The sequence below is a fragment of the Phalacrocorax carbo genome, chromosome 2 (assembly GCF_963921805.1).
Source record: "Phalacrocorax carbo chromosome 2, bPhaCar2.1, whole genome shotgun sequence".
Lineage (NCBI taxonomy): Eukaryota > Metazoa > Chordata > Aves > Suliformes > Phalacrocoracidae > Phalacrocorax > Phalacrocorax carbo.
The window spans coordinates 49,937-76,030 of NC_087514.1; the positions used below are offsets into that span (position 1 = coordinate 49,937).

General features: G+C 42.7%; 1 protein-coding gene across 1 annotated transcript; it reads left to right on the forward strand.

The window, feature by feature from the left end:
- The first annotated feature begins 51 nt into the window (after positions 1 to 51).
- MAPK15 (mitogen-activated protein kinase 15) lies at positions 52 to 26,070 on the forward strand. Its single transcript, XM_064441845.1, has 13 exons — positions 52 to 205; positions 4,411 to 4,509; positions 4,960 to 4,989; positions 7,635 to 7,725; positions 8,256 to 8,386; positions 8,544 to 8,707; positions 9,646 to 9,785; positions 11,550 to 11,607; positions 17,769 to 17,906; positions 18,152 to 18,257; positions 21,031 to 21,331; positions 21,791 to 21,942; positions 23,589 to 26,070. The coding sequence occupies exons 1-13, from the start codon at positions 137 to 139 to the stop codon at positions 23,793 to 23,795; spliced, it is 1,686 nt and encodes a 561-aa protein (XP_064297915.1). The 5' UTR covers positions 52 to 136; the 3' UTR covers positions 23,796 to 26,070.
- The last annotated feature ends 24 nt before the right edge of the window (positions 26,071 to 26,094 follow it).

Consider the following 26,094-nt stretch of genomic DNA (forward strand, 5'->3'; position numbering starts at 1 on the left):
GGCCGCCTGGCGCATGCGCTGTGCAGCCGGGCTGTTTCCATAGCAGCAGAAATCAACGCGGAGAGCGCCGTACCCGGCCTAGCGTGCCGTGCGGCGGCGTGCCTGTCCGCGCGCCCGGCGCCTCAGCCGGCCCGCCATGAGCGTGCCGGAGGTGGAGGCGCTCGTCTCCCACAAGTACGAGATCAAGAGGCGCCTGGGCAAGGGGGTGAGTGCCCTGGGGTCCTCGGGAGCTCGGGGAGGCGGGCGGCGGGGTCCAGCGCTGTGCTGCGCGCCGTCCCGGCGGCCCCTTCTCCTGCGGTTTCCCAGTCCCTGCCGCAGGCCGTGACCTGAGCTGCGTCTAGAGCTGGAGGTCCGAGAGTTTATATAGTTGAGGAAAAAGCAGACTTTGAAATTATTTGTTATGCTTAGTAGAGGAGAAAATAATCATAAGCCGTGACCTGATACCATTCAGTGACTTCTTACAGTTGCTTCAGAACCAAATTTCAGAGGAGGGTAAGTGTTGTGTTGTAGCATGTGAAACTGAAAATGCCTTTATGTTCCCCATCGGGTTTTTTCCCTGTAATTTACTGGAGAACTGCCATACAGAGCACCAACCTTGCATGTACACCTGGTTTATAGTAAAACGACTCTGAGTCTCAAAGTATATTCTGTTTGTGCCTGCCAAATTCTTTCACATTTACTGTAACCCCATTACTTCAAGTATTATGCTGCATCAGGTAATTTTTCCCCCATAAAATTACGGTTTTTTTATATGTGCGCCAACGTTCATTTCTAAAGGCTTTTGTCCTCAGGCAGTCTCTAAACCCTTCCTGATTACCTGCTTTTCTATTCTGGCAGCTTTTTGCCATTGTTTAGTTGTGTTGATTCTAGTAGTAGTTAAGTATTACATGCGCAATTACAAGGGGGCACTTGAAAGAGGCTCATTTTCTTTATTATCCTCTAATATGATATTTTGGTTTTCTCCTTTTGAATTCATGCTGATTTTTCTTATGGCTAAATTTCATTCTAGGTTTGCTTCTGACTTGAGGTTTGCTGCCGTCTTGTTTCTAATTCTGAGCTTTTTCCCTTTGACTGAATGTAACATATTACATCTTTTACCATGCTACGTTCTTTGAACAGAATAACATTATTCTTTCATTTGAAATATCAAATTCACAGAATCACAGAATGGTAGGGGTTGGAAGGGACCTCTGGAGATCATCTTGTCCAACCCCCCTGCTTGAGCAGGCAGACCTAGAGCACGGGGCACAGAACCGCGTCCAGGTGGGGTGTGAATGTCTCCAGGGAAGGGACTCCACAGCCTCTCTGGGCAGCCTGTGCCCCTGCTCTGGCACCCTCACAGGAAAGAAGTTTTTCCTCATATTGAGGTGGAACTACCTGTGTTCCAACTTGTGCCCATTGCCCCTTGTTCTGTCATTGGGCACCACTGGAAAGAGTCCAGTCCCATCGTCCTGACACACACCCTTTAGATATTTGTAGGTATTGATGAAATCCCCGCTCAGTCTTCTCTTCTCCAGGCTGAACAAACCCAGGTCTCTCAGCCTTTCCTCACAAGGGAGATGCTCCAGTCTCCTGATCACCCTGGCAGCTCTCCACTGGACTTGCTGGAGCAGTTCCCTGTCTTCCTTAAACTGAGGTGCTCAAAACTGGACACGGTACTCCAAGTGTGGTCTCACTAGGGCTGAGCAGAGGGGGAGGATAACCTCTCGATCTGCTGGCCACGCTCCTTTTAATGCATCCCAGGACACTGTTGGCCTTCTTGGCCCCAAGGGCACGGTGGCTGGCTCAGGGTCACCTCGCTGCCCACCAGCACTGCCGGGTCCTTCTCAACAGAGCCGCTTTCCAGCAGGTCAGCCCCCAGCCTGTTCTGGTCCATGGGCTTGTTCCTCCCCAGGTGCAGGACCTTTCACTTGCTTTTGTTGAATTTCTTGAGGTTCCCCTGGGCCCAGATCTCCAGCCTGTCCAAGTCTCGTTGGATGGCAGCACAGCCTTCTGGTGTATCAGCCACTCCTCCCAGCTTGGTATCACCAGCAAACTTGCTGAGGTTACACTCTGTCCCTTGGTCCAGGTCATTGATGAATATATTGGACAAGACCGGACTCAGTACAGACCCCTGGGGAACACCACTAGTTACAGGCCTCTAACCAGACTGCCCCGTTGATCATGACCCTCTGAGCTCTGCCGTTCAGCCAGTTCTCAATCTACCTCACTGTCCGCTTATCTAACCCACGCTTCCTAAGCCTACCTATGAGGATGTTATGGGAGACAGTGTCGAGTGCCTTGCTGAAGTCAAGATAGAAAACATCCACTGCTGTCCCTTCGTCGACCCAGACAGTCACACCATCATAGAAGGCTATAAGGTTGGTCAAGCATGATCTTCCTTTGGTGAATCCATGTTGACCGCTGCTGATAACCTTCTTTTCCTGTACATGCCTGGAGGTGACCTCCAGAATGAACTGGTCCATCACCTTTCCAGGGACAGAGGTGGGGCTGTCTGGCCTATAGTTTCCTGGGTCCTCCTTCTTGCCCTTTTGAATTATTTGTGAGTTCTATTTGGAGACTGTTTCACAAACATAACTGCATACATTCAGGTCTTTAAAGGATATTAGTGGCTTCAGGTCCATCATGTAGGTATCGCTGACATTATCAAAACTACTAGTTGAGCTCATAACTCAGGTGGTTCCAGTCTCCTAAATACCTGTGTTTTCCACCTCTTGTATGCAGAAAGTTCTGTATGTATTGTGTATATACACAGCTGATATACTTACCTGAGCACCTTAAGAGGCTGTTGGAGTCCCTGAAACAGGTGAGGACTTCCCAAAAAATAGAGCAGAGAAGTGCAGCAGCAAGGGAGGTACGCTGTTCCTGTACAGTGAGGGAATTCAAACAGGGATTTTTTTTTTTGTTTGGTTTGGTTTTTTTGTTAAAGCTGTATTGTCTACTAAGGGAACAGAAGCTTCTACCCAAGTTTTGCCTATTCTGGATGACTCTGTGTTTTTTGCAGATGGTGATTACTCAGTCTCTCTTGTGGTTCAGATCCCATTTTCATATTTTTAGGTCATAGATTTGAATCTTAACTTTCCACACTCTAGGAGATGCCTTACACCTGGGTCATTTCTTTATTCTTTATTTATTTCATCATTAACTTTGTATAAAGTAAACCAGCTGCAATACATGATATCGAGTGATTTTCATGCTTAAATACTCAGATAGCGACATTGAGGCAGACTTCACAGAGTAAGTGTGGTCCTGGAGATGGGTTCAGTTTCCTTGCCGTGCATCAGGAAGTACAAACAGTTGGAGTATAAACATCTAAGATGAGTGCTATAATACTACACTGCTGGCAATGGGAATGCCTCTTCTTTTTTCCCAAGTAACAAGTGATGGGATGAGAGGAAATGGCCTCAGGTTACACCAGGGGAGGTTTAGGCTGGGTATTAGGAATGATTTTGTCACCGAAAGGGTTATCAAGCAATGGAACGGGCTGCCCAGGGAAGTGGTTGAGTCACCATCCCTGGAGGTATTTAAAAGATGTGTAGATGTGGCGCTTAGGGACATTAACGTGTTATATTAATGGTTGGACTCAGTGATCTTAAAGGGCTTTTCCAACCTAAATGATGCTATGATTCTATGATACTGTCACTACAGGCCTTGGTATAGTGTCCCTCCACCTTTCTTACAGGCCCCCTCTAAGAATTCAAAGGCCGCAATAAGGTGTCCTCGGAGCCTTCTCTTCTCCACGCTGAACAACCCCAACTCCCTCAGCTGCTTTTCATGAGAGGTGTTCCAGCCCTCAGACCATTTTCTTGGCCCTCCTCTGGACCTGCCCTAACAGGTCCATGTCTGTCTTTAACTGGGGACCCCAGAACTGGATGCAGTACTCCAGGGGGGGTCTTACGAGAGCCAAGTAGAGGGGGAGAATCACCTCCCTCAACCTGCTGGCCACGCTTCTTTTGATGCAGCCCATGATACGCTTGGCTTTGTGGGCTGCAAGCCCACAGTCCTGCCGCATACCCAAATTTTCATCCACCAGTGCCCCCAAGTCCTTCTCCAAAGGGCTGCTCTCAATCCCTTCATCGCCCAGCCTGTAGTGATACTGGGGATTGCCCCGACCCAGGTGCAGGACCTTGCACTGGACCTTGCTGAACTTAATGAGCACGCACATCTGCTCTTGGCTACTTTGCAGGCCAGGATGCTTGACCTTGTGGACCTTCGGTCCGACTCTATATGTTCTTAGTCCTTGACTCAACCAAGTATTGCTCATTGGCCTAATCTCTCTTTCTTCGAGGTAGCTGATGGTTGCCTCTTCTTTCAGTCCCTCTGTTGAGTACATTCTATGTCTACAGTGAAGGTCTGAACTGTGCTTATGATGTCATAGCGCACTGTTCTTCTGTCTTTTTTTCTCCCTAGGCTTATGGCATTGTATGGAAAGCAATCAATCGCAGGACAGGAGAAATAGTTGCTGTTAAAAAGATTTTTGATGCTTTCAGGAACAGAACAGATGCTCAGGTGAGAAATAATTGTTCTAACATGTCCTGAAAGATGTGGTGGGAGTTCATAGATATTTTCAGGATTTATGTCTCTGAAAGATTTTTTTTGTTTGACAATTATGCATGTAATAATGCAGTCTACAGCTATTTTAGACTAAAAAGGAGCAACAAATGTCAAGCTTTGTCTATCATGGCATCTACAAAATACTGTTTGATGTCCCTGAGGAAAAAGTGTCTTCATAAGCATGCACAGTTTGATTCTGCCTTATGTTGTTATGCTGGAGTGCCCAAGCAGAGAGAGCATACTTGTAACTCTCTAGTGAGCAACTGGGTTTTTACTAGCCTGTCTACCATATAAAAGTTTCCTCTGCTTTGCATATTAAAATGGATTTAACCCTCTCATTGGAAGTCCCTACTCTGTTCTGTCATTCTGTTGAGTTGATAACAAACTTTTTTTGTTTATTTCTAGAGAACATTTCGAGAGATCATGTTCCTACAGGTAATGTCCATTTTCCCCCCCTCCTCTCTGATTATTAATTACCTCTAATGTTGTTCACATATTTTCTTCCCATTCTTTTTCAAAATGCAATGATCAGTGTTGACAACTCCATTAATTTCTTTTCTGCAGCATCTTGGCAAACAGTCTTTTCGTGGCTGGGCAAAAACACCTGAATGACATGGAGAGTTGGTCTTATTTTTTCTTTGAAGCGTGCCCTGTTCTTTCACCACTTTCAGCAGTATGTCTACTCTAGGATCACCATATTGACTTGCACTTTCTGTCACTTGTTACTTCTTTGCAGACAGCAAGTGTTTTTCTTAAATTTTAAATGCCATGATTCAGAGGTGGGACTGGGGTGCGTAGGAGATTTACATGCCAAAATTTTTTCCTCCATCATGTGTGAGGCAACTTGACCATTTGAAACAGTCAAAGCAAAACTAAAAGGAAAATTCTGTATGGAATTACCTAAGGCTGCTCTTGTTTTGATATAATTGGTCACATACTATGCCTAATTACCTTATCATTGGCAGTGGCATTAAAATTATCTGTCCATTCCTCCACATACGTACCATGTAGAAACATCAATGTTTTTGAATAGTGATAATGTTGTTATAACTATGATTTTCTAAGGACACAAGCAAGACAGGGCTCACAGAAGGAGGTATTTCCTAATACTGTCAAGTTTAAGTCTCCTAATCATTCTTTAAGCCTGAAATAGAAGCTGCAAACTTAAGAGCTAAAAACATGGGAACAATTCCTTAGAAGTTAATTACCTGTGAGTTAGATCATCTCTGAAAGTATAGCACTGCTGGAGTAGATGGGTGGAGGAGGAGTTGGGAGAAGAAAAGGAAGGATATTTCTCCTGAAGGAAAGAATGAGTCATTTGCGGGGAGGGAGGTTAATGTGCCGTTAAGCCTTTACTTTCATGACTTTTGGTGCTCAACAGACTTTATTCTACTATTTTAGAATAGAATAATTTGGTGTAATAATTTCTTGAGGTTCAGGATTGAGAGATCAGAAGGTGAAAGATGTAAGAAATATCCTTTCATTGGTAACTGGATGTTTGTGTTAATTTGCTTGTCTGTGCAAATTCCTTCCTGTGCATAATGATTGCTTAGTTTAATCTGTATGTTTATCATATAGGCATTTGATGGACTGGTTGAAGCTTATTGTAATTGAGAAGCGTTGATGTAGAATCTGGGCGTTTTGACAATTTTTTTCAGGGTGATATATAGTAAGCTGGTCATTACACTGCTTACAAGTTTTATGTTTATTTTTCAGTATAGTTGTAGATCTGTTTTGTGCATTTTGGGCCACATTTCAGAACGTCGGTTTTGGTAATTACTTTAGCGAGAGCATTGTTCTTTAAGCAAAGATAAGTAGGACTGACTCTGACAAGACTTTTTTTTCAAGGTAGGATGTTTTTTAGTATAGAGTGAAACTTTTTCACAACTTTCCGTTATCAGTTCCAGGGCAAGACAGTGTGAGACAATGGGGTTTTCCTTCAGTGTGAATTAAGTTCTTAAACAGTACTCAAGTAACACTGTCAAGACTGATCTGCATCTCCAGAAAAAATATCCCTTTTGGGTGAAAACTTTCATTAGATTATTTGGCTGGATATTCTGAATATTATCCTCAGAATAAATGAAAGGGTGTTTGATGGCCTGGCTCTATATTACTGCTTTGTAAGTGTATTTTCACGGATTGCTGCAGGTGAGTGTGTTGGTTTGTGGATTTTTCTAGATGTTGTACATTATAACTGATTTTTGTCTTGGCCTCAGAGTCTAGGAAGATGATGCTGTTGTAAGACTGCGCTATAGATAGCTTACTATTGTTATTTTTGAAACTGTTTATAACTGAAGTTATGTTGGAGATAGATGAGGAATCTATATTACTGGTTCAAATAACAAAAAACTCATTCATGTCTTTTAGATACAAGCATAGCTTTTAGGGAGCAGTTATTTATAATTTTATACTCGGGGTTGTTCATGAAAATGTTGGCATATGAAGTGTTCACAGTGTCTCTAGCTGTGCAAAAGTGTTAGCTATAGGAAATAAAAGTTGTTAAGACTGAGGAGGAAGAAAATTATCTTGACAGTATTGTCAGTCTGCAAATCTGAGGATGGAATTCACCTCCGGTGTAAGAAATCTCGATTTAGCATACGACGAGTTATCTGACTGTCTGGTCTCCCATTAGAGTCAGTTCAATCGATGCAGCCTGTAGAGTGTTTCAGTCTACCCTCAAATAGACACTTTTTGGTTGGTTGGGTTTTTTAATTATGAAAATTGATGGCAACTTTGTTCTCACTACCACAGTAATTCTTTGCCTTCAATAGGAAATATGAGGTGCATAAAGTTGACTGGATTTTTTTCACAAATGGTATAGAGGGTATATTCTTAGACTAATGTCTCAGAAAACGTTTGTTTGTTTGTTTGTTTGTTTGTTTTTTAGATTAACTAGCTGGTTTCATACTCTGGAGCAAGCTTAAATCCTTTTTTTAATTTATTCTCAGTAGAAACATAATGAAGGAAATAGTATGTTACTGTTTGTTCTAGACAATAATGCAAAATGAAACAGGTTGTCCTTTTTTATGATTCAGAAGCAAGACACTTGTTTGTGACACTTGGGTCTCTTCCCTCTGCAGGAATTTGGAGAACATCCAAATATCATCAGGCTGCTTGATGTTATCCAAGCTCAGAACAACAAGGACATCTACCTCATCTTTGAATCCATGGGTAAGACTTAGCATTTCATCAGCCATTTAGATACAGCCTCTCTTACGAGTTGTCTTTGTTCCCTACTTCCATAGTAGTGTGTTGATGATTTACATGAATATTCATGTAAGTAGACATATAAGTAGGAGCAGTACAGGGTTTTTTAATATATATCGGTTGCGATTAGATGGGAATAGCAGTGAAACTTTAAACGGAGTAATAATTATATGAGAACTGACTGGTTGAGATGAAGGACAGATGGCAGTGAGCAACAAATTAGAACGCTTGTAGAGACAGAAGAGTTGCATATGGAAGAGACTGTGCAATTTTATTAGAGCAAAAATGTGTAATAATAGAAAGTTACTGTAGCATAAGCTGCAAGTCAAACAGATAATACAGAGAGATTGCAGTACTATTAGTAATTACAATGTTAAGTTCTGTTGAGAATGCACTTGAAAGATTACAGTTTGGACAATGGTCTATTCAGGCCTCACTTTGAGGAACTTATATTCACAGCTTGGTAATCCTTTACTGATGTAAATATATTACAGAGACAGATTTACATGCTGTGATTAAGAAGGGGAATGTGCTGAAAGATATCCACAAGTGTTATATTCTCTACCAGCTCCTGAAGGCAACCAAATTCATCCACTCAGGAAATGTTATTCACAGAGATCAGAAGGTATATTTCAGTCATAGTCTTTATCTTTCACTCAAGTTTTCTGTTAAACACTAAATGGAAAAGTATGAAAAGAATGAGAGTGGTAAAAGAACCTTGATAATAATCTTCTGCTGTTCAGAGAGTAAAAAGCATATTAATTTTCCTTTGTTCAATTCAGCCTTCAAATATCTTGCTGGATGCAGACTGCTTTGTTAAAATTTGTGATTTTGGGCTGGCCCGTTCTTTATGTCAGCCAAATGAGGATCAAGGCAACCCTGCTCTAACAGAATATGTGGCAACACGCTGGTACCGAGCCCCCGAGATCTTACTTTCCTCTCAGAGGTAACTGCTTAATATGAGCATTCCTATAGACAATAATAGGTTCCTATAATTTCTTCACTGGTGGGAAGATCTATTGTCTAAAAGTCTTAAAACTTTTAATTTAAGATGTCACCAGATGCAATGTCATGTCAGCAGTCTATTTTCTCAATATGCATTTAAACTTCAGTTCTGCAACATAAAAATATCTCATTATATGTACATTTCCTTCCTGGCTTCTTAGATTGTCCATTTACATACATTATCAGCTCATCTGTTTGTCATCCTTTCTCCCACCAAACTTACTGTTTCTTCACTTAAATCTGCATATTTACAAAATTTGGTTGAGTACTTTAGTACTCTTTTCCAAATTCAACGAGAGTTTTTTGATAGGCCTTCGTAAAATATTCTGTAATCAAATGATAAATCAGCTGCCTGTTAGTCCAGCTTAGTCCTTTTTTTGACTTAGATATAGAAAATCTTGATGATCAGAAAAGAAAATAAATGTAGGTTGGGTCAGTATCCCCGATCTGAAATGTGGATGTTTTGCAAACTGTCATTTACGCATTGTTTGGCATTTACTTTGCTTCAGTACTTGTAACTACTTTCTAGATACGTTATGCCCTGAAGAGTCAGTTGTTTCCAAACAGCAACTTGTATCTTCACTGTTCGTCATAAGAAAAGTACATATTACCTTGTCCTGGCATTTACCTGTAATATATTTCTTTTTTTGATTTCCTAGAATAGACTTTCAGTAGGATAAATCTCCTTTCTGTCTTATGCTTGCCAGTTTCACAATTCCCAAATGTTATTTGCTTTATAGTTAAAACCTGTGACCAGTTGTATTCAAGGAGTCATCATTTAGTTTTCTAGCAAAATAAGCTAATGTAGATGATGTGAATCCATGTACAGAAAAATATTTGCTTGATTTAGTCCTAATTCTGTTCTATTCTTATTTGTAGTTACACTAAAGGTGTAGACATGTGGAGCATTGGCTGTATTCTGGGAGAGCTGCTACTTGGGAAACCTCTTTTTCCTGGAACATCAACAATAAATCAAATAGAGCAGATCTTGAGGGTCATTCCTGCCCCATCCCCAGAAGGTAGGACTCTTCTACAGGGAAAAGTATTTAGAGGAGAGATTAAAAGAATGAAAGAAAGCAGCCCAGCTGGATCAGGGAAGAAGGTATCTCTTGTCAGTCATTCTAAGATCTTTCCAAGGAAATTAAAGACTTAATTGTGAAATGTTAGCGTTAGAGGAAAATAAGCCCATACTTGATTAGATGAGAAATAAGAACCAGGCCTTTGAAACATTTTTGCGATTTATAAGAGGATAACATTTTAAAACAAAATATCATACTTCAGTGGGACTTCCATAGTAAAGGTAAATTGGACTTTTTGGTCTGGAAGTCTAAACACAGAAGTGAAAGCTGGAGTACACATATGTTAAATCCCAAAAGGTCTATTATTATTTTAGTAGTAGTGGTGTTGTTGTTGTTGTTGTTATTAGTAGTAGTAGTATTTTGATTGTCTTCTATGACTTCCAGTCTAACAGCCCATGGCCTTTTTAAACTTTTGCAACATGTTGATATGTTCTAACTGGGCTAGCAAATAGTTTTTAGAAAAATAACTATGTTCAGTCTAAGGATATCACGGTTTTCATAGAATCATAGAATGGCCTGAGTTGGAAGGGACTCTGAAGGATCATCAAGTCCAACTCCTGTCCCAGCACAGGACAACTCCAAAATTCACACAATATGTCTGAGGGTGTTGTCCAAATGCTTCTTGAATATTGTCAGGCTTGGCACCATGACTACCTCCCCAGGGAGCCTGTTCCAGTGCTCCACCACCCTCTGGGTGAAGAACTGTTTCCTAGTATCCAGCCTAAACCTCCCCGGCACATCTTCCTGCATTTCCCTCAGGCCCTATCATTGGTCACCAGAAAGAAGAGATCAGCGCCTGCCCCTCCTCCTCCCCTTATGAGAAAGCTGTGTTTTGGAGAATTCCATTCAAACTTAGTTATTTCTAGTTTTTGTTAGAGATTTGGTTGCTGTGAATGAAATTTGAATGGAAATGTGTGTGTGAAAACACCAAAACAGGAGCTAGAAGAATAGCCAGCGCTAATAACAAAAAAATGCTATTCCGTTCTCAGAAATACAATTGAGGAATATGTTGATAATGTCATAACCAGAAGGTCTGCACTCTAAGACAAGACCACAGGACAAATGACTCATTAGCAGAAGGTCCTGTATCCTTACCACAAGACAATGGCTGCAAGGTTGCAGCGTATCACAGACACAATTTCTTTTTCTTTTAGCCAAACAAGTGAAAACAGTTACTTGTTCAAAATGTTATGACAAACAAGGAAAACCAACCTATGAGCAGCAGCTTTGCCTAGGGTTTATGGGGACCAAAGAAGCAAGAATCTGAAGGAAAAAAATCCCGTTCTATAGCAACTGTTGACTTTTTGAGAGTACGACAGATACATTCGGAAAACAGCTCATTGTCACCAGTGAGAAAGAACCCCAGCAGATGATGTGATTAGGAAAGCAAGACATGGTATCCCTTGTTCTCTGTCCCACACAAGTGATCCTGGCCAGATCATTTAGCCTCAGATATCTTGGTGCTTCTGCGTATGTCGGTATAAGAGTGCAAGTTTATGAAATCTGTGATAGAATGGATAGGAATTGAGAAAATCAACTTAGAAAATTTGTAAGTAAATATTCCATCCTCCTTCCATAAGGTCTCCCATTGAGTTGTATTACGATAATTTCCGATGTTAATGTCAAATATTTGCTTTCCTTCATAAACTGAGTAGCTCTGGTAATCCTAATCTTGGCATTAACATTATCTTTTCATTATTGCAGATATTTTGGCTATGCGATCAGATTTCAGGGCCTCAGTTATTAACTGCATGAGTTCCCGGTAAGCCTTGTATGTTTGATGCGTCTCAGAAGTCAACGATTGGCTGTATGATGTTGACAAAAAGTTCCCCTGAAATTCAACCTTCAGTGTTCACCAGTGGAAATTATTTCTGCTCTCTGCAGATTCACCTACCCCTAGGGAAGGAGTGTAAAGGTTAAAACAAACAAACAAAAAAAGATGAGAAGTCCAACAGGATAATCTGAAAATAACAAAACAAAATTAGGTTGGGCCTACATTCCAAGCTATTGTCATGTTCACTTTCTCAAAATAAGAATATTTTCCTATCCTGAGTCATTTGGGTATCTGATGTCATTGGTTCACATGTGGAAAGCCTGAATCTATTCAGGCTGACAGCCTAGTTCAAATTGCTTAACAATTGTCGTCATTGTGATTTTTTTTTTTTTTTTACAATTCTTTTTTTCCTTATATCTGCCATGGTCCTTTTGGATCCTCCAGTTATGTACACAGACTACCACATTCTGCATTTATTACATACCTAATTAGTAAACATTAGTACACTTGATGCTCTTGCACTGTCTTACGGCCATAGCAAATTACTCACAAGTCTCTAACTATTCTCTGTTCATATCTGTCATGATATTAGTGGGCATCCTTTCTCATCAGGGAGTCTGCAATATGCATAGCCCAGCTATGGGTGGTATGAGTTCCCCAAATGCTTACTGATATGTTTTTATAGGTTTAGGTTAGGGTGGCTCAAACCATAAACTCTAGTAGGTTCCTTGCTGTTCACATGAATAGCATACGCTGGCTTTGCTGACTTCTTCAGTTGGAGCATTATGCCCTTTCATTCAGGGATGCCAGGATTCCTGTATCAATCTATGCCAGGTAGCTGAGGAACTGAGAGCCTTTTGCCCCTGCTGGTTCAGCTGTCAGTACAGCAAGTGTGTTTGACCTTGTCAGGGGGAAGTGGATGGCCACAGTATCACATAGGAATTTCCCTTGATGCAGCTTGTGAATCCCAGAATCCCCGGTTGGAAGGGACCTCGGGGATCATCTAGTGCAACCTTTCTAGGAAGAGCATAGTCTAGACAAGATGGCCCAGCACTCTGTCCAGACAATGCTTGAAAGTCTCCAATGTGGCCGAGTCAACCCCTTCCCTGGGGAGATTATTCCAGTGGTGACTGTCCTCACTGGGAAAAATTTCCCTCTCGTGTCCAATCGGAATCTCCCCGAGAGCAACTTGTGTCTGTTCCCCCTTGCCCACTCCATGGGACTCTGTGTAAAAAGGGAGTCTCCATCTTCTTTGTAGCTGCCCCTTAAGTACTGGTACGTGGTGATGAGATCCCCTCTGAGCCTCCTTTTCTCAAGGCTGAACAAACCCAGTTCTCCCAGCCTATCCTCGTATGGCAGCTTCCCAGTCCTTTGATCATCCTGGTGGCCCTTCTCTGGACCCCTTCCAGCCTGGCCACATCTTTTCTGTATAGCAGGGACCAGAACTGTACACAGGACTCCAGGTGTGGCCTGAGAAGCACTGAGTAGATTGGGATAATGACTTCTTTCTCTCTGCTGGCGATACCCTTTTTGATGCAACCCAGCACCCTGTTGGCCTTCTTGGCCGCAGCAGCACACTCTTCAGTCATGTTGAGCTTCCTGCCCACCAGGACCCCCAGGTCCCTTTCCACAGAGCTGCTCTCCAGCCAGGTGGATCCCAGTCTGTGCTGCACTCCTGGATTATGTTTTCCCAGGTGCATGACCTTACACTTGTCCTTGTTGAACTTCATAAGGTTCTTGCTGGCCCACTCTTCCAGCCTATCCAGATCTCCCTGCAAAGCAGCTCTCCCTTCCGGAGCGTCTACTTCCCCACTCAGTTTGGTGTCATCCGCCAACTTCATCAGGCTATACTTGGTCCCGTTATCCAGATCACTTATGAAGATGTTGAATAACATTGGGCCCAATATCGATCCGTGGGGGACCCCATTTGTGACAGGTTGCCAGTTTGAAAAAGAGCTATTTACCACCACCCTTTGGGTGCGGCCTCTCAGACAATTTGCCACCCACTGCACAGACCACTTGTCTAGGCCATAACGCATTAATTTCTCCAGGAGGAGGCTGTGGGGAACTGTATCAGAGGCCTTGGAGAAGTCCAGGTAGACAATGTCCACCGCCCGCCCCACATCAACCAAGTAGGTCACTTTGTCGTAGAAGGCCACCAGGTTTGTCAAGCACAATCTGCCCTTAGTGAAGCCACGTTGGCTTTTCTCAATCACGTGCTTCATTTGACTTGTGATAGCCCCCAGGAGGATTTGTTCCATGACTTTCCCAGGTACTGAAGTAAGACCAATGGGCCTATAATTACCTGGCTCCTCTCCTGAGCCCTTCTTGTAGATAGGGGTAACATTTGCCTTCCTCCAGTCCTCTGGGACATCCCCTGTTCTCCATGACTTCTCGAAGATTATGGAGGGTGGCCTCGCAATGACATGAGATTCCATACAATACATACACTCAGCGATGAAACTGGTGGGGAGGAATTTCTCTAAAGTAGCTGTTGCTTGGACACTGGCTGAGTATCAGTCTGATGGTGGTAAGCGATTGCTTTTGCTCAACTTGGGTTTGTGGTTTTTTTCCTTCTATTTTTCCCTTTTTTCCCACCCTCCACTGACCTGTCTTTATCTTGACACACAAGGTTTTCTTGCTTTTGCCTTTCCAATTCTTTGCCCAACTCACTGAGGGGGAGAGAGTGAGTGACTAGATGGGGTCTTAGCTGTCAGCTGGGGTCAACCCACCAGAGGCCTTTTTGGTGCCCAACATGGGGCCAGAGGGGTTTGACATCACAATAGATTTGATTGGATTGTACTAGACAGGGATTCATAGTAGTTACACCTGTTTAGCTGTTGCTGGTCATAATATTGATGTATTTGTTCTTGACACTGGTTTATTTTTCCTTTACCTGCTCCATGGCATGCTGCTTCTCTTGCTGTACATTAAATCTGAGGGCTTAATGGCTACTTTCAGCTTTTGAAGTTTGCTGTGCTGTTTAGCACTTTTTTGTGTTTTGCCTGGGAGACAGGATAAAAGCACTGGCCTTGAGCACAATCTGGTATTTAGGCCCTGCATTGGTTCTGTCTCAGTACTTTGGGAACCATCTCATGGAGGCAATTAACAATTTCTCCTCTTCTCATCCAAGAGCCAGGAAATGTAGAGGAAATGAAGAATGGCGCCTCCCCTTTCCTCTCTCCTGGAGTAGATTTTTTTTTTCTGCCTTGTTACAACAGCTCTTCAGTTTCTTGAACATCCATGGGTAACTAGAACGCTCATATTGGTATATACCAAAAATCCGATTCTGGCTTTTCCTAAGGATAACTGACTATTCGTGAATGCCACAAAGGGATGTGCCCTGAGTTAGTCACGAGTTGCATAAGAGAATTTGGGCAGGTACCTAGAGCAATTTTCACATCCGGCGGTGTGGGACTTCACAACCAAAACAAGCATGGCATCCTGTTGGAAGTGACAAAACACTTGAAGAAAGGACGCCTTGTCTATGCCAGAGACACAACTTCTGATACTGTCCTGGGGCCTGGCCTTACACCTACCTCAGCAGGGTGAAAGGGTTTCTGGATCTGAGGACATACAAATGGACACTGTGACTAAGTCACAGACCCAAGCCTTGATGATAACATTTGCTCCTAAACAATGGAAGAGGAAGTCAACTGGGTTAATAAGGGAGGAAGAAGCTTCTAAGAGAGAGCGGGAGGAAGAATCAGATGAGGCAGCCTCTTCTGCAGCAGAGCAGCCATGAGAACAGGAGGGGGAAGAGACAGAAATCATGAACAAAGGCAGAAACGAGTGAGTCCCTATCCCTGAACAAGCCACAAGATATGCATAAAGATTACATCTGCCATCTAGATGAGCAAATTATCACCTGGTTGCTCTGATGCTAGGATACTGGGCCCAGTGCTGAGTCAGGAATTAGATGGTAAGAAAGCCCAGCAACTGGGATCTCTCACTAAGGACCAGGGAACTGATGAAGGGATCAGAAGAGGGGCAACAATCTGCAGCTTCTGGAGGTGACTTCTGTTGAGCATGAAGGCAAGATATCCCCTCAAGGAAGATCTTGTAAACTACTGAGGCAAGTAGGTCACCACTGAGGGAGACACCCAGCATTAGGGCATTGGTGGTGGAGGTGATCTACAGCAACCTGGGCCATAACCAGGGCTCCACAGGTCCAGATCAAGTCCAGTGCACATGGTCAAAAGTTTGTACAGACCACATCAACATTGTATGTCAGCACCCTGACAATAATTGGACAGACATTGAGGCACAAACTGTGGACAGATTGGCTGGCCAGCTCTAGCAATACAAAGAGAATCTCTCTACCTCCCCAACCCTATGGTCCTATGTCTCAGCTGTAGGAAAACTGTCTAAAAAGTTCAGGAAAATTCAAATTCCAATTCCTCCTCACCCATACAGATTGGTGTCTTAGCTATCAGGAGTGTCACATGGAGTTAGCCTTTCTCTGCTCAAAGGAAAGGAAACTGTGCATGCCTCCCTGTGGTTCTACCTGCATGACCATGGGGAGGACATGAGGAAGTGGGACGGTGCACGTATCTCAAGCCTTGAAACTTGTTTTTGTGAATTGCAAGGAAAAACAGCTGCCAAAAAGTGTCCATTCACACAGATGACTGTCCAGTTGCTGTTGAGCAACTCCCCAGACACAGCGGAAGGACTGATCCTACTTCTCATCCAAGTTTGCAATTACAGGAGTCCATAATGAATGCTCTGACCAGGAATAGAGAGACCGTGCCTCCAGCCAGGCTGAGGAAAGGCATCGCTGGGTTTATTGAACGGTATGGATTCAATAGCCTGGTACATTGGATCCACAAGAGTATAAGGCTCTGCTGGACACCAGTGCACAGTGACCCTAATGCCATCAGAGTACAAAGGGACAGAATCCACCTGGATTTCTGGAGCAACAGGATAATCCCAACAGTTATGTGTGTTGGAGGCTGAAGTGCCTCTAACAAGCAATAAGTGGCAAAAGCATCCTATCGTGACTGACTTGGATCACTGACTTTGTGCATCCTTGGCATGGACTACGTCTGGAGAGGCTACTTCAGGCACCCAAAAGGGTACCAGTGGGCTTTTGGTGTAGCTGCCATGGATACAGAGAGCATTAAACAGCCGCCTATCTTGCTCAGCCTCTTAGCTAATCCTTCTGTTGTAGGGTTGCTGCAAAGAGCAGCAGCAGGTGGGGGGAGTGAGCAAGTGAGTGGGGGCTTAGCTGCCAGCTGGGGTCAACCCACCACAGCACCTCTTAGAAGAGCTCTTTCATTTCCACAACCCTTCTCTGAGTAGTGAAAGACAGCAATTGGAACTCTCCGTTCATTCCTGGGTGGAATGCACTTCTATTTCACAGCTCTGCTCTGTGGATGGTATCTTCTTTTTTTCTTTTCCCCAAAAAGTGTGGAAGTTGAGTGGGTAAATTCTGATAGATAGCTCCAACTAGATAAAAGAGCAAGTGAAATCTTAGTCTTCAAAACTGAAAGGATGCTTTTTCTGAGCCAAGTCCAAGTGCTATGTTCAGTGATGGATCATTTTTCTAAACTAAAAGAATGTTGTCATGGGGTAACAAAATTATTTAAAATATGAGTAAGAATCATGTTTTAAAACTGATTTTTCAAATATATTACATATTCTCATGTTCACTTTGTTAGTAATTATCTTTAGGATTTCAAAATGCAAAACAGATTTTCAAACTTCATCTTCTCATTGCAAATTGTACAGAAATATATTTCTGTGGTCTAAGGGATCTTTAACAGTTCGACTGAACCAGCCAAGTTAGGAGTTTGGGCTTCGTGCATTGTCAAAAGCACAAAAGAAGGACTCGTCCAGAGGACTTGTTATTCCTGTGTCTGATATCTCTCACTCTTTACACTGAAACAGGAGAAAGACTAGACTTGCAAGTAAGGCACTTCATGTAAGTGCTTTGTACTAAGAGGGAGGCATTCAAATCTAATCAAAGGGGTAAAAGACTTTACCATACTCACAGGCCTATACTTTAGAGTGTTCCAGGATTATGACACGCTATTTGTGAGTGAACTCTGGAGTCAGGTGTCACCTTGATGTGATTCCCAGAACATAGGAATTCATGCCTTCACTGTGAATTAGTCACTGGGAGTTTATATCGTTGTTTTCTGTTCTAGGCAGCGAGTAACATTTGAGGAGATTTTACCATCCTCTACTCCATTGCCTGCCTTGGATCTTCTGAAGAAACTTCTAGTATTTAACCCTGATAAACGACTTACAGCAGAGGAGGCTCTGCAGCATCCTTATGTGAAAAGGTAAGAGTAATACCAATGTGCAGTTTCCCCTGATGTCTTCTGAGATGTTATAGATGTTATAGACCTATAGGTCCTCTTGGCACAAGTTTTATTTATAAGTATGATAGAAAAAAAAAAGCTAAATCTTAATTTTTTCTAACACTATTTACACTAGAGGTCTCACTAGATGATTTAACAATGCTTTTTAACATTATATTAATCTGTGTTGTCTTAGTGAGTTACATTATGTGTTATCATCTTTGTAGGTTTCACTGTCCTGCCAGGGAGCCCTCTCTGGATTATGATGTGATTCTTCCTTTAGGTGATGATATCCAGCTGTCTGTGGAAGAATATCGAAATAAATTATACGAGGTACTTTCTCTTATCCTATTTCCCAAAAATCCGAATCCTCCAAGTAACCTGCCGTTCTTGCACAGACTTAATTCATTCTGTCATTTTTGTCTATTTGTGCTCCCCTAGGCTTTCCATACATGCTTAACAGTTCCAGCGTTAAGCTGGAACTTAACAGCGTTTCATATCTGTCATACTGTCATAAATTTTGGCAAGTCTTTAAATCTAGATTCCCACTGGGAGAAGAAAAGTCTGTAAAGCATGATGTCTGAGAAAGACTGTGTTAGAGGAAAATCCATTATGCTGGATCCAACAGTCCAAGAGAGGTGAGGCTGCTGCCACTCCATGTCCTCAGGTCCAGCCAGTAGCAAGGCTGAAGAAGTATTCTCAGTGACAAGTGACTGTGTATATACATATATATATGGCTGGCCATGTGGATCACAAACAGGCACTCGGAGCACTCACACGAACTTAGCGCCAACAGCCTCATCCTGGTCCCTTCTCTGGCCGAGCAAGATGAAGTCCACTCGTGAGAATATATATACATATGTACAAGGTGGATCCCTGCAGCAGCTGGTCACAGACACTCAGTCTGCTCAGTAGCTGGGCCCTGGATCCCAGTCTCCTCAGCTGCTGGCACTTGGATATACAAGCCCCCAAGGCTGCAGCCCTACTCCAGTTGCTGGTACAGACCACGCAGACAAATAGTTGGCCAGGACTTTCCAGGTCCTTTAGCCAACCTCCGCCCCCCAGTCCGCAGTGTTCTCTCCCCTAGAGATACACAGGTGGTCTTACAACCAGAGCTGGCCCTTAGAGACCCACACACCCCCTTGCCCTCAGGCGACTTAATCTGTTCGCTGACTAGTCTGACTCGATCTTTGCTAGCGGTCACATGCTCACTCACTCACACACCTGCACTCTCTTCAGTTGCTGGCACCATGGACACATGACCCTCTGACGTGTCATCTGGCTCCAGTTGTTGGCACTCGCACCTGCATACACACACACACAGATAGAATAGACAGTCTCTCTTCCAGAAAGGAATTTAATAAGAAGATAGAGCATTGGTCAGGTGCAGGGCATGGCCAGACAAGCTTATTGCTTAGCCAGCTATTTACACAAGGCTGGCTGTTTTTATACCTCTTACCCCCGATTTCCCACACTCATTTCTCCCCAAATCACCTAAACCCTCCTCTTCTCCTGCTTTTTGTTGCCACCCTAAACATCCCGTAATAAGTCCTATTGATCCCAGATGGCTTTCCCCTGCATCCCATAACGTGTCCAGCCCCTAGGCAGCAACCTCCACCCTCCCACCACCCTGTCCGCCGCTGCCCTTAGTCCAAAAGGTGATCCAGAGAAATCCTGATGACTCATTGTGATGAGTTTCATGCCTGGACAATGGGGCCCATGGCTTTTCTGGGACAGCCCTGGCAGGGGCCCAGGCAAGGTGTTGAGAAGCCCTTGATTTGGGTTCTTACCTGCCCTAGTACATCCCTGTTCTCCTCTCAGCCTGTGCAGATGGGCCTTTGTTGGGCTGATGGCTTCTGTGAACGGGACAGGGTGTAGCTTGGCAGAGTATTATTTGGGCTCCCCATCCTTCCATTGTCTTGCTGAGCTCCATTGTGGGTGTGCAGACAAGCTGTTACCACATAACCTTACAGACTGAGTTTTTTTGCTGGCGCGGTCAAGTGCCATTGCATGCTGCACTACATACACAGAACTATCAGATTTCAGAATAATTAATTAACAGAGGAGGAAGAGCAAGTGAGGGATCAGCATAACTGACGTGCTAGTAATACAGGACGGTGATGTTTTAGGAGCCATATCTTGAATGCATTAATGTGTGGAAATAGTAGTACTTGAAAAATCAGGAAATGGTGCAATAATCAAGCAAATAAATAGAAAAAAAGGTGATGCAAAATCTTTAGTTGTACAGCGAAAAGAAAAAATAGTACTTTTGATGCCAACGGGTATATGCAATGAGATCAAAAGGAGCCATATCTTGAATGCATTAATGTGTGGAAATAGTAGTACTTGAAAAATCAGGAAATGGTGCAATAATCAAGCAAATAAATAGAAAAAAGGTGATGCAAAATCTTTAGCTGCACAGCGAAAAGAAAAAAATAGTACTTTTGATGCCAATGGGTATCTGCAGTGAGATCAAAAGGAAAAGAAAAAGCTGCACTTTCTTTGTAGAGAGTGGGATCAAGTGTACCCTCAGCAAATTTGCAGATGACGACAAGCTGAGTGGTGCAGTTAACATGCCCGAGGGATGGGATGCCATTCAGAGGGACCTGGACAAGGTCGAGAATTGGGCCCATGTGAATCTCATGAGGTTCAACAAGGCTGAGTGCAAGGTCCTGCACCTGGGTCAGGACAATTCCCAGTATCAATACAGGCTGGGTATCAATATCAATCAATATCAATCCCGAGTATCAATACAGGTTTAGAAAGGAATGGTAAGAAACAACCTACTGTTAGCCTTTTGGGCATACAGATTTTGTCTTTTCCAAGGCTAATGCCCATTTTATTTAGTGGTGTTCTCCCTCAGCATATATTGAAATTGCCTGTTCAGCCAATCCTTTTTCTTAACACCTGAGCCTATTTTTTCTTTCCACTGAGAATATTATTTCTACCTTCTTTCCAACCCTAAATTAACTTTAAAGTTATTCTAGTTACCTATTCTGTACAAATAACCGCAATTTGTTTCACATCTTTCTCTTTGTTTTTATGTTTTGGTCCTCTGCTCTGCTGTGTAGCTGTGTCAAGTCTAATCGGCTTCCCCTTTCTGTAGATGATTGTTGAAAAGAAATTAAATAGCCATCCAAAGGAGCAAGTGCAGAGAGAAGACATTCAACTATGTCAGTCTGAATCCAGGCCACTTCTTCCAAATTCCAGTTCTGTGGCTTTACCTACCAGCAATGGCCAGAGAGAACCGACACCACCTCTTCTAAAAACTTCGCATGTGCATGCTGGAACTACAACTAGTGTCCAGCCAGAAGTATCGAGCCGGAGTGAAGATTTAGCAAGAACTTTATGTCAGAGATCAAAGATCAATGTGATATACAATCCCATAACACACACTGCTGTTCAAAGTAGGTACTATCCTACAGTGGGGTGTAATCAACCATGACACATTATTATGGGGAAGAAAGAATAAAAGAGATTGAGTGGGGGAAAAAGAAAGAAGGAGAACTTACATGGCAAAAATGAGAGGGTGAAAGTGTGGGAGGAAAATGACATAAGAACAAAATACTGTTGAATGAGTTTCGAACATATGACATTCTCTTTCAAGCTTTCCTGCCTCAATCTTGACTCTGTGTTCCTTTCTGTTTTGTCTTTGCTCCTCTACTGCCGTTATCTTTTCCTATGCCCTTTTGAACTGGTTTGGTTTGCTACCCTGTTCTAATTTTATTCTGAATATTTTTCTTCTGTTTGTGAGATGAAGCGAGGTGGCAGGGACTGACTCAGTTTTTATGTTCTATCCCTGCCCTAGTCGGTGTGCCCTGTGTCCTCATGATTTTCCTACTATCTCTCATGTTTGTCTTCTGCAGGTAATGCAAATTCTGGTGCTGTGATCAGGAACTGTTCTGCACCACCTTCTCAACAGGCCAGACTCTCCAACAATAGGAAACTGGGGAGACAAATCACATGGGCAAACACAAATGCTCGGCTACCTCCTACAAGTGTACAGAACCTTTATAATGTGAGTAGTGGTCCTACAAAAAAAAAAAAACCAAACCACCACCCTTAACTTTTCATGGACCAAACTTACTTATATAGACACAAAATATCTTAATTTGCAACTTTGTAAAGATATTTAAATAAGAAGCAAGACATATTGCTCTGTGAGTAACTAAATGACTAAATTTTTATCAGCTAAAATTACTTGTGACAAAGATATATACTGCAATTTCAGCTAAAATTACTTATGACAAAGATATACGCTGCATTTTCGTTGCTTGTATGTAGTGTCAGTCAAATGGTACCAGTAACCTAGTTTGATAAAGCAGTTGGGCTTGCATAGGGTATGCTCTCTTTACTAGAGAGCTGAAGAGTGTGCTACCTAAAGAGTTTCTGCTAGCAGGGGAAGTAACTAGACGTAACTTGCATCTAATATGGGGCAGATTCATATAGGAACTTGCATATTGCAGTCTTCAGTGTTGCAATACATACATTTCAGGTGTTTTGTCTACTAATGAAGTTTATGACCCTGAGCTAATGGTTCTGTTCATAAAGCAGTGTGTTGAGAGGAAGACCATCAATAGTAATCACCAGGAAATGCCAAGGGCACAGCTGTGGCTTAAACCTTACAGCTCCAGCATATGTAATGCTGCTCTTCAGCTAGTCTGGGTTTATAAACACTAACTTTCTCCTGGAGTTTTAAGGTTGACCCCAGTCTGTCAAAAAACCCTATCACCTGTGACTTGAGCAGCAAGAGTATTCTGGTGCCTATAGGTTTACGCAGGAGTTCTGTGAATGACTGTTGAATTTTAAGTATGGGAATTAGGTACTTCAGAGAACATGAAGTTACACAGCCCTTTTGTAAATCTAGGCCTCTGCCTCATTAGCAGTATTTTTTTCACAACGATTAATTGTAATGGATCATATATGTCCGCTAACTGTAATCAAGAAGAAAAGTAAAAATATCTCTGCAAATTCTCTGCCTCTATTTCTTTTTCCCATCTTGAGTGTTTAATGCGACGTATTTTGAGATGTGCTGAGATATATGACTTTTTTTCCACTGCTTTTCTTCTGGAGGACAGGCTAATTTTTGAGTCCATTCTACTTTCAATTTTATCACTTCAGACAAGTGTGGATTTGAACACCATTTCAGATTATCGCATTGTTCAGATTGTCAGCAGCACCAAAAACTCCCTTTGACTTCTTACTAACTTTTCCCCACAGGGGCTGATAAACAGTATCCATATGCAGTTTCCAACTCAGAAAGTCACCAAGCCATTTGATTGGCAGAAGCCAGAAGGATATACTAGGGAATGATGATGATGATGATGATCTGTCTTTTGTATATATATTTAAAGCATTCACTACTGTTGAAAACAAGATGCTAGCCAAACAGGTCTTTGGACTTCTGCTCCAGTGCAGGATTAGTTTGTCATATCTTGTTCCAGTGCCACTAGCTCATTCTTGATATACCCATTCTTACACCCTTCTCCCTCACATCATTCTCACCATCCTACTCTTGATCTTACAAAACAGTCTGTTTTGTTTATTATTCATATAATATTCATGATCTGTCCCACTCAGCTGAAGGAAAATCTGTGTTCCTTATTTGTATTTTAGAAAGCTGATTACAAATTACTAACTATCTTGGTTTTCTTTCTTGCACAGAATCCAAGAAATACTCAGTTTCATAGCAAAGATGTTCATCCCCTTCTGAAGTCCAGTAAAAAGATGTTCCAGATTACTGCGAATATGGGAGCTGCTGGTGATCCAAAAGCATCAATGGGCAGTTATTCCCAGGCCTATGGAACCATACGTAAATCTGCACTGCAGAGTCTTCCAATATCAAAATTCTCCCAACAACACGAGCAGTGAATATGGAAGTGTTCTAACCAGGTGAAGTACAGCTCAGCGAATCAGTCCCCTTACTGAGCCAGTAACAGCAAGCGAGAGCAAACTATAACAGGCATTTGACAGTTACCCCAGCTGAAGGGAAATGCTTGATTCATTTTGCATGGAACAATATACTGCTTTCCTCTGGACAGACCAACAAGAAAGAGAATCTAATCCATTTGCCTTTCAGTCTTACCAGACAAGAGCACAGCACTATTTGCTCCCAGACTGTGAGAACAATGAATACAGTCAGTTTATACTCCTTGCTTAAATTATTGCAAAAAAATGACAGAAAACTGCAGTATTCTGATACTTGAATGTATTTAGACATACTCAGACTATTCAGGGCCTTTAGACATACTGAGACATATTCAGGTCCCATGTGAATCTCATGAGGTTCAACAAGGCTGAGTGTAAGGTCCTGCACCTGGGTCGGGGCAATCCCCAGTATCACTACAGGCTGGGCGGTGAAGGGATTGAGAGCAGCCCTGTGGAGAAGGACTTGGGGGCACTGGTGGATGAAAATTTGGGTATGTGGCAGGACTGTGGGCTTGCAGCCCACAAAGCCAAGCGTATCGTGGGCTGCATCAAAAGAAGCGTGGCCAGCAGGTTGAGGGAGGTGATTCTCCCCCTCTACTTGGCTCTCGTAAGACCCCCCCTGGAGTACTGCATCCAGTTCTGGTGTCCCCAGTTAAAGACAGACATGGACCTGTTAGGGCAGGTCCAGAGGAGGGCCAAGAAAATGGTCTGAGGGCTGGAACACCTCTCATGAAAAGCAGCTGAGGGAGTTGGGGTTGTTCAGCGTGGAGAAGAGAAGGCTCCGAGGACACCTTATTGCGGCCTTTGAATTCTTAGAGGGGGCCTGTAAGAAAGGTGGAGGGACACTTTATACCAAGGCCTGTAGTGACAGAACAAGGGGCAGTGGTTTTAAACTGAAAGAGGCTAGGTTTAGAGTGGACATAAGGAAGACTTTTTTTTTCGATGAAGGTGGTGTTACACTGGACCAGGTTGCCCAGAGAAGTTGTGCATGCCTCATCACTGGAAGTGTTCAAGGTCAGGTTGGACAGGACTTTGAGCAACCTGATCTAGCAGATGTCACTGCCCGAGGCAGGGAGGTTGGACTAGATGATCTTTGAAGGTCCCTTCCAACCCATTCTATGATTCTTTAGCAGTTTCAGGTGCACTGCGTAAATGTGGATTTTTTTTTTTCTTTCACGCTGAACAGGTACCTAACTCTTCTCTGAAGACCAAGGCTAAACTCTTCACATATAATCTTAAAGCCCTTCATTTTGTCTTCCAATAATATCTATGACTCATCTGAGGTAAATGAACATAATCAATGGTGGCTTATTTTCTTTAAAATCAAGTAGAAATGCCTTTTAATTATAGGTGGGTTCCACTACAATATTTAATAGCTTACCTGCCGTGTAATGTTGTAAAACTGTAGATATTGTGATAATAAATACTTTATATTGCACTACAGAAAATCTTTCTCTTTCAATCAATGCTTGCTGTGTGTGAAAGGGAAAAATACAAGGGTATCTTTTTTGATGAATAATCTGGTAATTTTTTTTTTCTTTCAGAAGGCAATGTTCCAAGGGATACTATTGCTGAACCATCATTAAGTTGTTATCAGGCAACAGTGGGACGATAGTAAACTTTAAAAATATATTCCTGTTTTAATGCTGATTTTTGATCCATTCTCCTCATTAACTTGAAGTTCTTATAAGAAGTGTCTGTCCCTGAAATTTTACTTCTCCTATGATAAATGATTGTTATTGCAGAACATTGGACTACAGTTAGAGACGGGATTCACGCTCTAAATTCCAACATGTGAGTACCACTGCCATTGACAGCATATCCATTTTAACTTTTAGTACCTAAACACCAAAGACTAGTTAAGTAAAAAAATAGTTCGTTCACTTCTGGTACCAAGTGTGGTCACAGAATCACAGAATGGCAGGGGTTGGAAGGGACCTCTGGAGATCATCTTGTCCAACCCCTCTGCTTGAGCAGGCACACCCACAGCTGGGGCCACAGGAACACGTGCAGGCGGGGTTTGAATGCCTCCAGGGAAGGAGACTGCACAACCTCTCTGGGCAGCCTGTTCCACTGCTCTGGCACCCTCACAGGAAAGAAGTTTTTTCTCATATTGAGGTGGAACTATCTGTGTTCCAACTTGTGCCTATTGCCCCTTGTTCTGTCATTGGGCACCACTGGAAAGAGTCCAGTCCCATCGTCCTGACACACACCCTTTAGATATTTGTAGGTATTGATGAGA